The 14,178-nt window shown below is 45.8% G+C and overlaps 1 protein-coding gene across 1 annotated transcript in view; it reads right to left on the bottom strand.

Moving 5' to 3' along the window:
- LOC122419475 (AE binding protein 2 jing) overlaps positions 1-14,178 on the bottom strand; it is a 117,742-nt gene extending 103,564 nt beyond the window's left edge. The window contains exon 1 of the mRNA XM_043434067.1: positions 12,899-14,178. Within this exon, the coding sequence (XP_043290002.1) occupies positions 12,899-13,218 (320 nt within the window). The 5' untranslated portion in view covers positions 13,219-14,178. The remainder of the gene's footprint in view (positions 1-12,898) is intronic.

The raw sequence follows: 14,178 nt of genomic DNA on the forward strand, positions 1-14,178 counted from the left end.
ATCCCGCTTGTAATGATGCTCGTGCGACGATCTTGAGGATTACGGCAAACGATAGTAGGAGAAAGGTTCACGCGCCCTCTCGACCTATCCAATGATTGATCATCTTCGAAAACGCACACACGAGCACCGCACGGAATCCGGGGCTCCAACGTCTAGACGGTTGCCAAGCACGTTCCTTCATCTTCGTGTACTCGATCTTTTCCTTCGGTTTCTTAATCCATTCAGTTATTTCATTATTCAATTAAAAGAGAAATACTCTCGCGCTTGCAGAGACGTTCGCTGCGACGAACCTCGGTAACTTTTGATTCAGTCGCCGGCTTCGATTCGATCACCGATTCGAAATCGAGATCGAGTACGTTGACGCAAACGAAATTTACAAATGGTTTTGTTGATTTGATGATTCGGAGCGAGGGTTGGGCGAGATTCGGTTAGATTAGGCTCCTCCGAATCGTTTGATCCAAACATTTTGTTGTATTCAATTCGTACGTAAACGGCGTTGAAAAAATTAAATCCGTAAAATTGACGTTTGAACTGTTGCGAGGAAAAAAAAAGAACGGAGCGGAGCGTCCATGATAATATCTATTTGGACGAGCTCCAAGTTACTTGATTACGGGGCAATCGAGCATCCCAATTAAAAAGATCAGTTTATAAATCACTCTACGATCCAACAAAAAAACCGAAATCCTTTTATTCCACATTCAATTCCATACGAACGAAATGTTTCAGAATCGAAATATCCTCCGGTTATAAACATGGATTGTCTAGTTTATCGGATCTCGTTTCAACCCACGAGCATTGAAAATACATAACTTCGGAAGAGTATTGATTTCACAGGAATACGTGTGAATCCCCAAATGAACGTTTCAATATCGTTCGAATCGAAAAAATTTACGAGCACGTTCCAGAATATTTATATATACTAAAAGTACAAAAAATAAATCACAAAAGTGCTGCAGGGATGAAGAAATTTTGGACGAAATTCCAAACAAGATTGAGCTGTTTTCGATTACGTTTTTGAGGCTTTCTCGAAGCAATCGAATCGAGCAGCAATCTGAAAGTCAATGTACGATGACGCTGAACTTTGCATCGTTCCACCGAAATGAACGAAAAAAAAAACATGTCCAATCCACCAATTTCGTATTCCACCAAGTATCGGTGCAGGTTGAAAAACCACGAATTGAAAATTCGACAGAGTACGAAATTATTGGAGAATTGCTGTAATTATTAAAGGGTGTTTTTAACATCTCGTCAGAAGCTCGATTCCTCTCAAACTTCGATCGCATTCGACCTAAATGCGTTTCGTCCAGCCGTGTGATTTTTTATCAACGAAGAGCAAGATCAAGAGCAAGACGAGAAGTCTGGAGGCAAGAGCTTCGAAATAAAATCAGGAGAGTGAAAAGTCTCGCACCAGGATTGACAGGCGACGAAAACATTCGTGAAATATCGAGCGCGACGATTTAAGTATACTAATAATCGTAATAACACGATCTCCTGTTGAAAAAGAACTAAGACTAGAGCAGAGACAGTCGAAACGGTCGCGGTGTGGCTCATGGGCTAGGCCTCGTCGGTATTGATCCAGCAAGCGAGCGTCAGGCGCTCCTAACACATACTCCCGCATATATACACAAGCCTATTCGTCCACGTGTATGTAGGCGAATATAAGAGTTGTGTAGGTGAGGCTGTAGGACTGCAGGGTGTACAACACGCCGGCGGTATAGTGTGAGCGTAGGTTCTCCGTCAGTTCCCGTTGCATTTCAGCCTGCTTTCGTACCGACGATATCGTTCGATACGTGTGCGTGTATGGAGTGTGTCGCGGGGTGTGAGTGAGCGTACACAAGGAGAAGCGTGAGTGGTAGTTACGAGCATTAGCAATGCCCGTGCGCCACGAGAGCTCTCGCACACCGGAAATTGACAAATCGCCGCGAGGCGATCCCGTGCTCTCTTCTTTACCCGCCCTCCCCGGCCCTCGCATCGTCTCGTCGGTCCCAAAAACTACTCCGTCTAGTCGACCGAGCCTTCCCTAGTCCCGGAGGGATTGCGCGCGTCCCCCTCGGAATTTTGAGTCGAAGATAATCGGTGAATGAAACAGTGAACGCAATTGGAGCGTTCCGATCGAGGCAAAAACGTTAACGCGAGGAGTGTCAGAAATCCTCGGTGAATTGTGCTCGCAATTAAAAACGCTTTCGTTGTTGATCCGTGTGTTTATTAGATCAAGAGAAAAAGGCAAATTGGATGAGACCTATTTCGAGCCGCGCGCTCTGTCGCAACACGGCTTTCCGCGACTCGATGTAAAAAGCAGAAATAATTACCAAGTTATAAATTCATATCTCGTAGGAAATATACAGCGTCGTGCAGCACGATAAAAAGTAAGAGTACTCCGACATCGCGATAGCGTTGCGTCAGAGTGAAAAATTCACGTTCCTCGAGTATCCGCGTCTATGGGTTTCGTAGTAAAGAAATAAAGGAGCACAATTAAATCGACTGGATATTTCGCGAGAATATTTGGCGATGTGTAATTTAAAATCGCGAACTACCCGAATGTTGAAATTCTGCACGAGTTTTAGTCAGTGCGAATCACAAGTTTGTTGAGAAAACATAGATATTTGAAGTTTCGATATAAAAATGGAGGAACGTATTCGAAAAGGCGTGTAATTCAATCGCGATTCAGGTCAATTACAACACGAAACTTTGTTTATATCAATAAAATTTTCTCGAGCCTGATATGTTGCATGTTCCATGATGCATAAAAGACACACGTTATTTCAGCGAGATGCAAGTGCATACGCTCGAGAATTGCATTCGAGAATGAGCAAATGACGAGAAGAGAGAGAGAGAGAGAGAGAGCGAGTCGGAGAGGATATCAACTATATAGACCGAACAAGCCTAGCCCAGGCTATTATGCAGCATTGAGTTCGAGCCACGGTCGCTCTTGCTGACTCCTCTCGCCGTCATAGAGCTTTCTAACGTCTATTGCAAAACTTAGTAATGGTTGAGCGTGTGCTCGTTTGCTGGAGAGGCCCACGAAGAAACGGGCATGGGAAAGCCTGCTGGTTCGACGGAGAATTCTTTTCTGCATTTTGTACCTTCGTCTCTTGACGTCTTGCTCGTTTTTTTATTCGTTGTTTGTTTTATTCGTTTTAGGCAGTCGTCGTCTCCTCTTCGTCTCGCATACTCCCGATCTCTAATGCAACGAACTTTCTTGCGGACCTGAACTACTGAAACACCGCATCGTTCGGTCCGAGCCGGCTCGTCGCGCCCCCGCCACCCCCGCAACTCTTACGAGGCAGCTATTAAGGTCCCAAGCGTCGCTGTCTCTCTCGAACTCCCATTTTTTTCAACGCCCTCTTACAAGAACACGCTTAAAGCCTCAACAATAGCGCTAAAATGCTCGAATAACGCGAGACGTAGCGAAACGAAATCCTACGCCTTCTACATGCAGGAAATAAAACGCCTGCTGATGAATACAGTCAACCTGCAAGTGTGCACATTCGCGAGTCTGCGACGACTTCTCGTACGTGCGCGTTCCTGTGCGCCGAGAATCACGTCGCGAAAAATCCGGTGGCCAGACGTCTCCTCCCTTCGATTTATCACTCCGATTATTTTCTTTCGTTCATCTAAAATTGCCAATCGTACTCGCCAGTTTATCGAATTCGACGATTCGGTTAAAGAAAATGGAAATTCACAACATCTTTCCAGCTGAATTTTCCACTCGATTGTAAATTCGAGTACGATCGATGGACGAGTACTAAGGCCGTAACGATCTACGGAGATTGAGCGCCGCTCTCGAAGTTCATAGTTCATTCGATATTAATGTGACACTCGTGCTCATTCGTCCAATCCACTTCGAATCAACATTTCATTTGTTTCGATTGCAACGCGACTTTTTTATCGGTTATCTCAATTGAGGGCCTCTCGCAGGTGTCGCGATGACTCGTGGAGAGAAATCGACATTTAAACAGCAAAACGATATGTCGGGAATAAGAATAGCGAACACTTCGAACGTCGAAAAATTTGGAGAAAAATTGTTGAAATTCGACTAAGAAACGTATTGAGAACGATGACGAGGCTGAAAGACGACGATCGTGGAATTTACATCGCGATTAAGTTACGAATTCGACGCACTCCCTGCACACCCGAACAACCCGCGCACGAGTGTACCCACATTTTGTACACTTTCGTATCCGCGTTACCCCGTAAAACGTGTAATACGAAAATAAATTGCGAAAGTGCAAACCCGATAGTGTTTCGATGTCAGTGAACAAACACGGAGAAATAAAATGAAAGGAATTGCAAAAGGAGAAAATAGGAAGCAATTAAGTTGTAGAAATGACCAATGAAATAAAAGTAAAAATAAAATTAAGGTAAATTAAAAAATAAAACCAATAAAATTTAAGTCCAGTGTAGATTCGTGCTCTGTACAAATTGCCTAAAAACGAACTAAACTGCACGCCGATTCTGTGGAGACTTTCGTCGTCGTGAGCCTCCTGGCGATGTGTCACGCTTGCTTTCAAACTTCTGCTCTCCAACTTGCGACTGTTCAAACGAGGCTGATATTTCCGAAATTGAGCGAGTTAGATTGGTTCTCGCGTTTCTACATTGACTCGGTGATTCGTCGTGCCTGGAAGAGCGACTTTCTGTATCCAGCCACCGAGGAGTGACGCGAGACATCGGAACTCTGGCCATATGCACAGCTCTGCAAACGAGCATCGAGACTGCGAGAGGCCATTTTCGCCAGTGTTTTCGTACGAAAAAACATTTTTTTCCAACTTTTTAACAATTTATTTTATCAAGAGTTTTCGAAAACTGGTAAAACGAAAGAAAAAACTGATGAAAATCAACAGTTCCAAGTCTACAAAAGCGCTGATCATCGTGCCCAACATAAAGGGCTTGTTTCCCAAGCTAAATATCGCAACAAGCAGAATTTCCACGCGGCCAGCTGGTCAAACGTGAGCCCCGAACGTTGCAAAAGATCAATCACGTTGAAAAGAGTTTGCACACAATTCCCTCGCAGTCGCAATACTCGCTCGCGGCTTGATTTCATTGTCTTCGTAACACAATACCGGACATTACGTTCGAACGTTATGATAGAAACAAAACCAAATGTAGGCACAACAGAACGAAGGGTTTATGGTAGGTCTGGACGTAAGCCGAATTATGCCCTCGAAACACGATACATAACATATTTACGTTAGGAAACCCTGACAGTGGTAATAAGTGAAGCGCAATGATAATAAGCTGCTCCATTCGCAGTATAGTTAACACAATTGTAACTGTTCTCGGAGCCAAATCCATTTACGTAAATACCGAAAATGTGATTCGGCTAAATTTCCATCATTTGGGTTCCGAGCCCACGATACGAAAACCTGCCACAATGTCCACTGGAAAAAAAAAACTAAATTTGTTCAGCGAGCCGAGCCCATTTTTCGAGAGCAAAGTGTTGGATGGAGCAATTGTTTTGATGAGCGTCAAACGATTCGTTTCATTAAACTAATTCACGAAAATTTCTCGTCGATCAATCGCTCGAACGAACCAAGTCAAACGATTTTGTTCGAACGGCCACAGCGTAAATTTGCTCACGCCAACTTTTGGCTCGCGCGAATAAACAATTGTTTGAATCTCAATTATCAAATGATGACCAAACGCTTATCATTCGAGTGGATAAATAAATGAATTTTATTCCGACGATATGCTCGTGGCTCAATCGCAATTTGCTCAGCTGCCCCGAAGCTTCGTCGATTCGACCGACGTTTCAGTACTAACAAAATTTTGTCCCGTCACACACAGAGCTGCTTCATTGTTCACATCGAGCTGAATATTTCGAAGCGAACGAATCGAGAGCGACAAAAACTCTGAAATTCGTGAGAAATTCGTCGTTATTTATCACTGCGTACCACCTCAATGAAAGTGTAAGTTGAATTGACGAATATAACCGGGGAATAAGGCCCGGGCCCTCGAGGTGTACTTTCCGAGGCATAAAAAACGAAGGGGGAGAGAGAGAGAGGGCTACTTCCCGGGAGTTTCATTCACGAATTTCACTTTCACGGTCATGGACACACGGCAGCGGCGGCGGCGACGTCGTCGTCGTCGTCGACGAGCAGCGATTGCGGCAGACCCGTGCGGGTATTTACAACGGAATCATTCTTTTTATTTCTCCATCTCTTGCTCTCCGTAGTAATACGTAACTCGATTGGAATAAAAAAACAAGAAAAAAACGAACGGGACAAAACATTCGCATGAATATACATGCATGAGGTTGAGGAGGTACACGTGGCCACACCTCCGCGCGCAATCGGCCGAGTCTCCGCACGGACAAACTCCGAGGAAAGATGTACGATCTCTCCTGACTCACAGCAGAGTCGAAGATTAATATAAAACGTAAAAAATAATGAAGAATAAAAGGAATAACTGGAAAAAACGGAGGCGGGCAGATGGGAGGACTGGAAAAAAGCGACAGAAAAAAATCAGCACCAGCAGCACCCGCGCGTGAATGTGAATATAGTATGCGTATAATGAGAGAGCGCCTCGAGAGCAGCCTCGGAGTCGTAAAAATAATTATGCATAATCTGAAACGCGCGAGGTGCAGTGATGGGGCTCGCTTTCTATGCTTTTTTCTCCCTTTCTCTCTCTCTCTCGCTCTCTTCTACTCTTTGCATCGAGTGCGGAGCTTTCTTGTCAAAATGGATGCGCACGTGTAACAGATCGTGATGCATATACGTGTGAACACGATCACGTGGTATCTTCCGTAACTCGAGTGATTCTTTATACGTCAGAGATTTATGCCGTGTTTGTGACGAGACTAAGAAAAAGGAGGTGTTAGAAACGGGGTTAAATGTCGAGCGGGTGTTAGAATTTAAGAAAAAATCTTCATTCGTCGGACTCGCGTTACAGTCTGGAGCAGGCGGAAATATTTATTTTTGGAATTTTCACCTGCCAAGTTTTCGTATCACTGCAGAAACGGGGTTTTTTTACGTCGTTGTTATTACGAGGGAACCGATTCTAGATGTACACGCAGTTGATTGGAAAGAATTTTCCACTAATTTGATAAGGTTCGTCACGGTGCGGCAGCCGAATGAAGCTCCAGCTCCGCCCACTCATAGCCACGATACGCAATACCCACACAATCATAATTAACGTTTTTGTCCAAGCGCGGACAAGGCTGAGAGACAGTTTTCGATCGCACGCGTCGCTACCGCTAACGAGAGTCGTTAGATTGTCGTGAGAACTACTCGTGTATCGGGAGTCATCGAACTTGCGACCAAAGCAAAGAAGGAAAAAGATAAGACGAAAACCGAGAGAGAGAGAGACGGAGAGACGACGAAATGAAAGAAAAAAATATATTTCACTCATTTTTTTATCTCACGAAATCATTGGTGTAGATTGAAAAACTACGAATAGCAAATTCGACAGAGAACAAAATGCAGATTTACTGGAACAATTCGACAGTTTTTTGCATCATTTCGGTGGACTTGAACGTTGCAAACTTCAGCGTCATAGACAGAGACAAAGAGACATAAATTGTATCGGTAACGGGAGAAACGGCCGAGTTTCGATGAATTTTAACATTTGTAATTGCGAACGTAATATTATTGTCACGATAAAACTCGGAGAGACAACGTCTTACGTCGTTTTATATCTCATTACAGCAGCGAATTGCTCTTGCACTCAATTTTATGAGTGAGCAATAGAAATTGAAAAGTTGAGCTCGCTCGAGCTGTGAAATTAAAAGAAAACCATTAAAACTGTGGGAATACGTTGTTCCATGGATTTTCAAAGAAAAATCTCGTGTTAAAACTGCTGTGACGTGACGCGTTAATAGTTGCGTGCACTATTTGCGGGACGGTTTAATCGTGGAAGCAGTTTGTAACTTGGCACAACTGCAGTTTCTTTCAACCGTAGCTTACGTGGTAGTGAATCGTCGTTGATCCGTCGCAGCATCCGTCGGATGCTCCAGTATGCGGTTCGCGTGAAGAACGCAAGCCGGCGCAAACTACGAATTATGAAAACAACGAGGAGGGAAAGTGAGCCTGTAACGAAAAAATCAAATTCGAATGTTTTTCATGACGCTGAAGTTTGCAACGTTGGAGTCCAACGAAATAAATTTAAAAAAGCCTCCAATAATTCCAATAATTCTCCAATTTCGTTCCCTGCCGAATTTCCAATTCGTAGTTTTTCAACTTGCACTGATACTTCGTGAAATCAAAAATTGCTCAATTACAATTCTTTTTTTCTTTCATTTCGTTAAACTCCAACGTTGCAAACTTCAGCGTCGTTGTTTTTCGTACTTCTTTCTCGAACTCAACACAATTTCCGGCTTCGGAATTCGAGCGTTCAACGTCCAAGGAAAAGCCGCATAACGCAATGAAAACGGTGGATGAAAATTGAGGAAAACTGGGGGCTCGTGAAAGTCGAGGGAAAAAACTGGTGCCAGTTGCCTTGCACGGAGTCCGGGGCTCTATGCGAGGCGCTCCCGCAACTTGGGCAACGTGAGCGCGCCTCGTCGTTGCGCGAACACACAAACGCGGACGGTGAAGCTCGCGCGTACGGAGTGCACAGACACGCGCACACTTCGAAACGCACATAGGCACCTACGGCGAACGTATCGGGCCCTCTCTCTCTCTTTCTCTCGTCGCCTCGCTCATTTCGACCCTCCGGCTAACGCGTTCCTCCGCCAGGATCCTCGCTGGGGAATTCTCACTCGCTCTCCCGAGTGCTCTCTTCTCTTCGGCTCTCGTTCGTTGGCGGCCTCCGCGTCTCTTCGCCCTCTCTCCCTCTCGCGAGCCTCTAGCCTCTCTTCCCCCGGCTCTCGCTATCCGTATTCGCGTGCGTGTACGAGCGCACAGAAAGACACGGACGCGTGGACGCTACACAGAGACATGCGCGTATGTGCATACGAAACGATAGGACGAGAGTGCGAGCAGGGGGGCTGCCGCGATGCGAGGAACCATGCGTGCTCGCGCGGGGAGATACCTCTTCGTGGGAGTGTGCGTAGTAGAGAGCGATGCAAAATAATTTGGGTGCGGAGCGAGCTCTCGCGTCCCCGCGGATCAGCGGATCGCATTTTCTCTCCTAATTTCGTAATTACCAGTATCGAGAAGTATAAATTCATGTGAAATGTACACTCGCTTGTACGACGCGGACCGTTTGCTGGCTCCGCGTTTGCGAGGGGACAACGAACGATTTTTGTCCCGGAGCGACGGACGATTGTTCATTTGGGTAATGAAATATTTTGGGTTTGCAGTAATTCAGCGGTCTTGATGCTGTTCGATAAGATTCGCGAGTGTTGGGTCGATGACGGACGGACAAACGCAGCGACGAATCCTGCGGCTAATCCGGGGACAATTGACAACGAAAATGATGCGCCCCCCCGCGGGGATCCCTCGAATGAGGAAAATCTAAAACGTTTGCCCCCCACGAACCGTTCGGAGATGATGGAGAAGAGGGAAACGGTTTTCCACGACCGAAATGCGTGGAAAACCGAACGAATTTTGTTCCGTGCCAGTCCATTCGACTGCCATTCGAGATAAAACATCGTAATCCCGCGATGGCGTTGCGTGACGAAACTCCGAGTTTGACCTGGTGCAACTTCCGAAGGCGGAGATTAAATCGCGCCAGCCGATAAATCCCTCGGTAAGCGCGCGCGGCCATCAAACTCTCATTCGGCACGAAGCCGAATACCCCACAGCAATAATTTCAAACATTCGAGCAAACTTGCGAGCGTTTCCACCGAAGATTCTCAAAGATCGGGTCCCTCGGAGTTCGAACCTCGTCCACAATCTCCCGAATAACAAAAGCAACGAAAAACAATCGCACAGCTTTTATGTCCGGCGACTCAAAACCGCCCGATTCTTCGAGCCGATCGACGAAACTCGAAAACACCTCCAACGAAACGTAAGAACGAAATAAAACGTCGCGCGACGCTGAAGTCTCCATAACATCCCCGAGTCCAACGAAATAAACGAAAAAAACATTATTAATTCACCAGCTTTGTATTCCGCCAAGCGCTCGAGAAACTACGAATGGCAAATTCGACGAGGAACGAAATTGTAGAATTTCTAGAATTATTGGAGGGTTTTCACACCAATTCGTTGGACCCCAACGCTGCCAACTCCAGCGTCACGGCGCCTTCTCCTCTTCGCTCGAACACCCTCGAGATCGCTCGAGGCCCAAATTTTGAAAAAGTTCCACCTCCCGTTGACCGCTCTCGAAATATTTGACCTCTTCCGCCAATAAAACTTGGTCCGTGGATGAATCACTCTGTATACGTATGGACATGGCCACGTATACACTCGAAAATACACGTAACAGAGGACGATACACAAGTACAGTCGTTGAGGGCACAGCGTTGTGTTGACGTACGTGGAACGTGGACGTGTGTACAGCGCTGGGTCTGTAGTACGCCCGAGCGACAAGGCAACTGCACGCATCCGTGTACCATCCGTCGCGTAACTACGCGGTGCAACGACCTCGCCGGTTCTCTTGCTCGAGCCTCCTCGTATCCGCACTGTCCGTCCCTCTTGCTCGTTCATTCGCTCTATATACCCTATGAACTCCACGTACGTGTGGAGAAGGAGGCTCGAGTCCGGTAGATAATGAAATATAACGCGAAAAAACGTAATTTTTCCGTTGACTTGGCTCGGTGTGGGAATAAGCGTGGATGGGGATCGAACGGCTGCTCTTTTCTCCGGGATTAAATGGTCGGGGCGATGGAGAGTAACGCGGAAAGCCACAGCGGAGGAAAAGAGTTGGGTGCATGTGCGAAAACGAACGCGATGTGCTCTCGACTCGGTGTTTATGATTTTGCGGGGTTATCTCCGGCTGAATTATCGCCCATCTGTCCCCCGGTCGAGCGTTTGTTGTGAACGAGCGAATTATATCTGCGCCTCTTCCAAACACGCCTTCGAGTCTCCCGGCTAATTCTTACGCTGGATTAGTTCTTGTTTATCTTCTACGGCGCACTGACAACACACGAACGGGTTCGGGGCGCTGGCGGCTGCTGGATATGGCGCGTGAGAACTTGTATTTTTCGGCCTTCACTGCCTTTTGCTTCACTGCTCGGATTCTCATCGAATTTACTTATTTCGATAATGGACTCGGAAAGGCTCAGCTTCGGGGACGAGGAAAACGCGAGTTGAACGATTTTTTGTCCCTTTGCTGCCAATGACGACGAATTTTCTTCTTCCATTTCTCTTGGACAGTTTCAAGTTTTTTTTTCCCCGATATAAAAAATTCTGCATATTTTCAGGGATTCTGTTCGAACGAATTCCATTGGGTCGAGTCTTTCGGACGTTTTTCTCCGTTCTTCATGCTCGTTCATTTTTTCCACCATCTTTAGTAACGTCGTAGAAATCGCTTTTATGACGCTGAAGTTTGCAACGTTGGAGTCCAACGAAATGATGTAAAAAAACCCATAATGATTCCACCAGTAATTCTCCAATTTTGTTACCTGTCGAATTTGAAATTCGTAGTTTTTCAAGCTGCACCGATATTTCGTGAAATAAAAAATAATTGGGGAATTACAAATGTTTTTTTCCTTCATTTCGTTGGACTCGAACGTTGCAAACTTCAGCGTCGTTCGCTTTTTATATCGAGCGCGCAGTAAAAACCATTGTCGCCTCTAGTCAGAGTATGAAATTTTCCGCAACTCAGGCTTAGCATATGCAGTAAATCGCGCACGTTTTTTCGTATGACGTCTTTAAAATTATGCAACGATGGACGTTTATGGATCAACTCGGAAGGTCAAAGTGATTTGAGGAGCTTCACAAAGCAGGTTTTAACGCTGCCGGCTCGACTATTATCGAGCCTTCTCACAATCTTGTGCCAAAGAAAGTCGAAGACTCGAAAGAGAAGGCAAAAGCATTAGAAAAAGTCAAGGAAAAAAATTCTCAAGATCCGTCAACCGAGACACGAGGAAGTTCCTCAATTTCTGTTTTCAATTCCATCTGGATTCGTCAAAAGAAAAAACTAGTGACGCCTCGGCCAATCCGTCAACGAAGAGATCGAAGACAAGTTCTTCGAATCGAACTTCGAGCACCGAAGCGTTCGCAACGACCGACGATAAAATAATAATTGAAAAAAAAACGAGGCAAGTATCAACAGTGATTTGTTCACCCGCGGATCGCACTTTTTCCTATTTTTTCCAAGTACGTAGCGACGTATTTACCATCGTTAGCGTATGACATTTCTGGCGATGTTACTCGTCCGCTACTTTCCATCCGATTTACAGCAGCGAGGAGAACAAAAGGCGAAACTCGTTTTCCGATGGTATCGTAACGCGGAGCGCCCTCTGGAGGCGTAGCGGTCATTTCGAAAACGCGAATTTGACTTTCTACAAACACAACAATATATTCGTGAAACTGACATTCGCTCGGCAGTCAAGCTTGCCATAGCTGAGCTGTCAAAACTCGGTTGCACATCGAAACATGAGACGACGAACTCCAACATTTCGTTTATGGAATTTTTCGTCGTTGCGCATCGACCCTGTCATTTGTTACGTCAAAAAAAAATGTTTTAAATATCGAGAAACCAAAATTTTGGGCCGCGGATCCAGAAAGTTGAGTGAAAAAAAATTTTCCGAAGCACGAACATTTCGAGATAACGATGATAATGAAAATCGTGTTTTTCGGGACGTCGATCGATCCCAATGCGAGTGATGTATTCGTATAAGAGAGAACACAAAGTTTGGACGTAATAATTGACGTGGAGTGATCCTCCATATTTGTACTTTAACAGGGGAGGCTAAGCTTTTTCTCATTCGGTGTAAAAACGAGCTAACACTCCGGGAAGAAAACAACTGAACACAGCCACGCGAGCAGAGAGAGATACGTGCATAGGACATAGTGATACACACACCCATTTTGTATAACGGGTGTATACTCTCGTATATTTGCGTCTCTCTCACCTGTCGGAGCTCTCGGAGCTATCGTATCGATCGGCGCACCGCTTCTTGCCGCAGGAACCGACTAAGCTGTCCTCAGCGGTTCTGATCTGTCCCTTGAAGGGACTCCCGAGCCTGGCAACAACAACCCCGTCGTCGTCGATCTCGCGTTCGGCCATCTCGCCTTCCTTATTTCTCGTTGTCATCGTCGTCGTCGTCGTCAGCGACGTCGTCGTTTCCGCCTGCATCGCGTCTCGTTCGCATACACACTTACTACACACAAAAACGCGCACGGGCGTCGGCAATGTTAAATCCTCGGTTCGACGGCTCCTCGCGAGACGCATACACACCTCTCGTTCTTCCGCGCACACTTTCTTCTTTTTATTACTTGCTCGGACGTTAATGATTTTGAAAAAAGCACACACCTCGAGTTCGCCACGCGCGATCCAACTCTGATCGATCGCGATCGATACTCTGCACGCAAATATATTTCGCACACTTTACCACAAATTCATTATCGACGACACTCGGAGATAACAATCGTCGCGAAAGAAAACACTTTTCGGGGAGAGAGAGACAGAGAGAGAAAGAGAGAGAGAGAAAGAACAAGAGGAAGATTAGGATGACGCGGCGTCGGATAGTCCGATTTCGATGATGTACTCGTATTTCTCACTGCAGCGACCAAAGATACGCCCGAATTCCTTAAATTCACTATTTCTCATCGCCGTACAGAGCACACCTTCTTCTCATTCCCGTGCTCTCATTCCACTTTACATCATCTCCGCCGATGCTCTTTCTTCGGTATCAACACGTTGATGCAGCACATAACACCGAAAAACTAGCGATAATAAAAAAATTGAAATCACCATGACAGGCGATCGTTGCGCTCCAACAGAACCGGAGCAAAGAACGCACGATTATTCCCGGGTTTTCGATCGACACGACATCCACGAAGTTTTCGCGACAATCGCGAGATGCGGATGGAACACCATTCACTAATTTCTTATTATTTTTTTATCGTTCACAAACCCCGAAGTAGTTGGGAATAATCAACCCGACGCTGCCCCCGTGCCTTCCCTCGACGTTACCACTTTCTCACTGGCGATATTTATTATTCGAGTTTTATCGCACACACACACATTCGTAAACCAGGACGCAGAGTTTTTCGTTTACCGAAAACTGAGTAAAAAACGAAGAGAAGCCCCTGGTTAACTAGAGATTCCAGTTTTACGGAACGTCGAGGAATAATAGGCACGCACTCACACAACGAAAGGATCGCTACAACGACCCTCACTACCCGCCGG

Source organism: Venturia canescens, chromosome 1 (genome assembly GCF_019457755.1).
Source record: "Venturia canescens isolate UGA chromosome 1, ASM1945775v1, whole genome shotgun sequence".
Lineage (NCBI taxonomy): Eukaryota > Metazoa > Arthropoda > Insecta > Hymenoptera > Ichneumonidae > Venturia > Venturia canescens.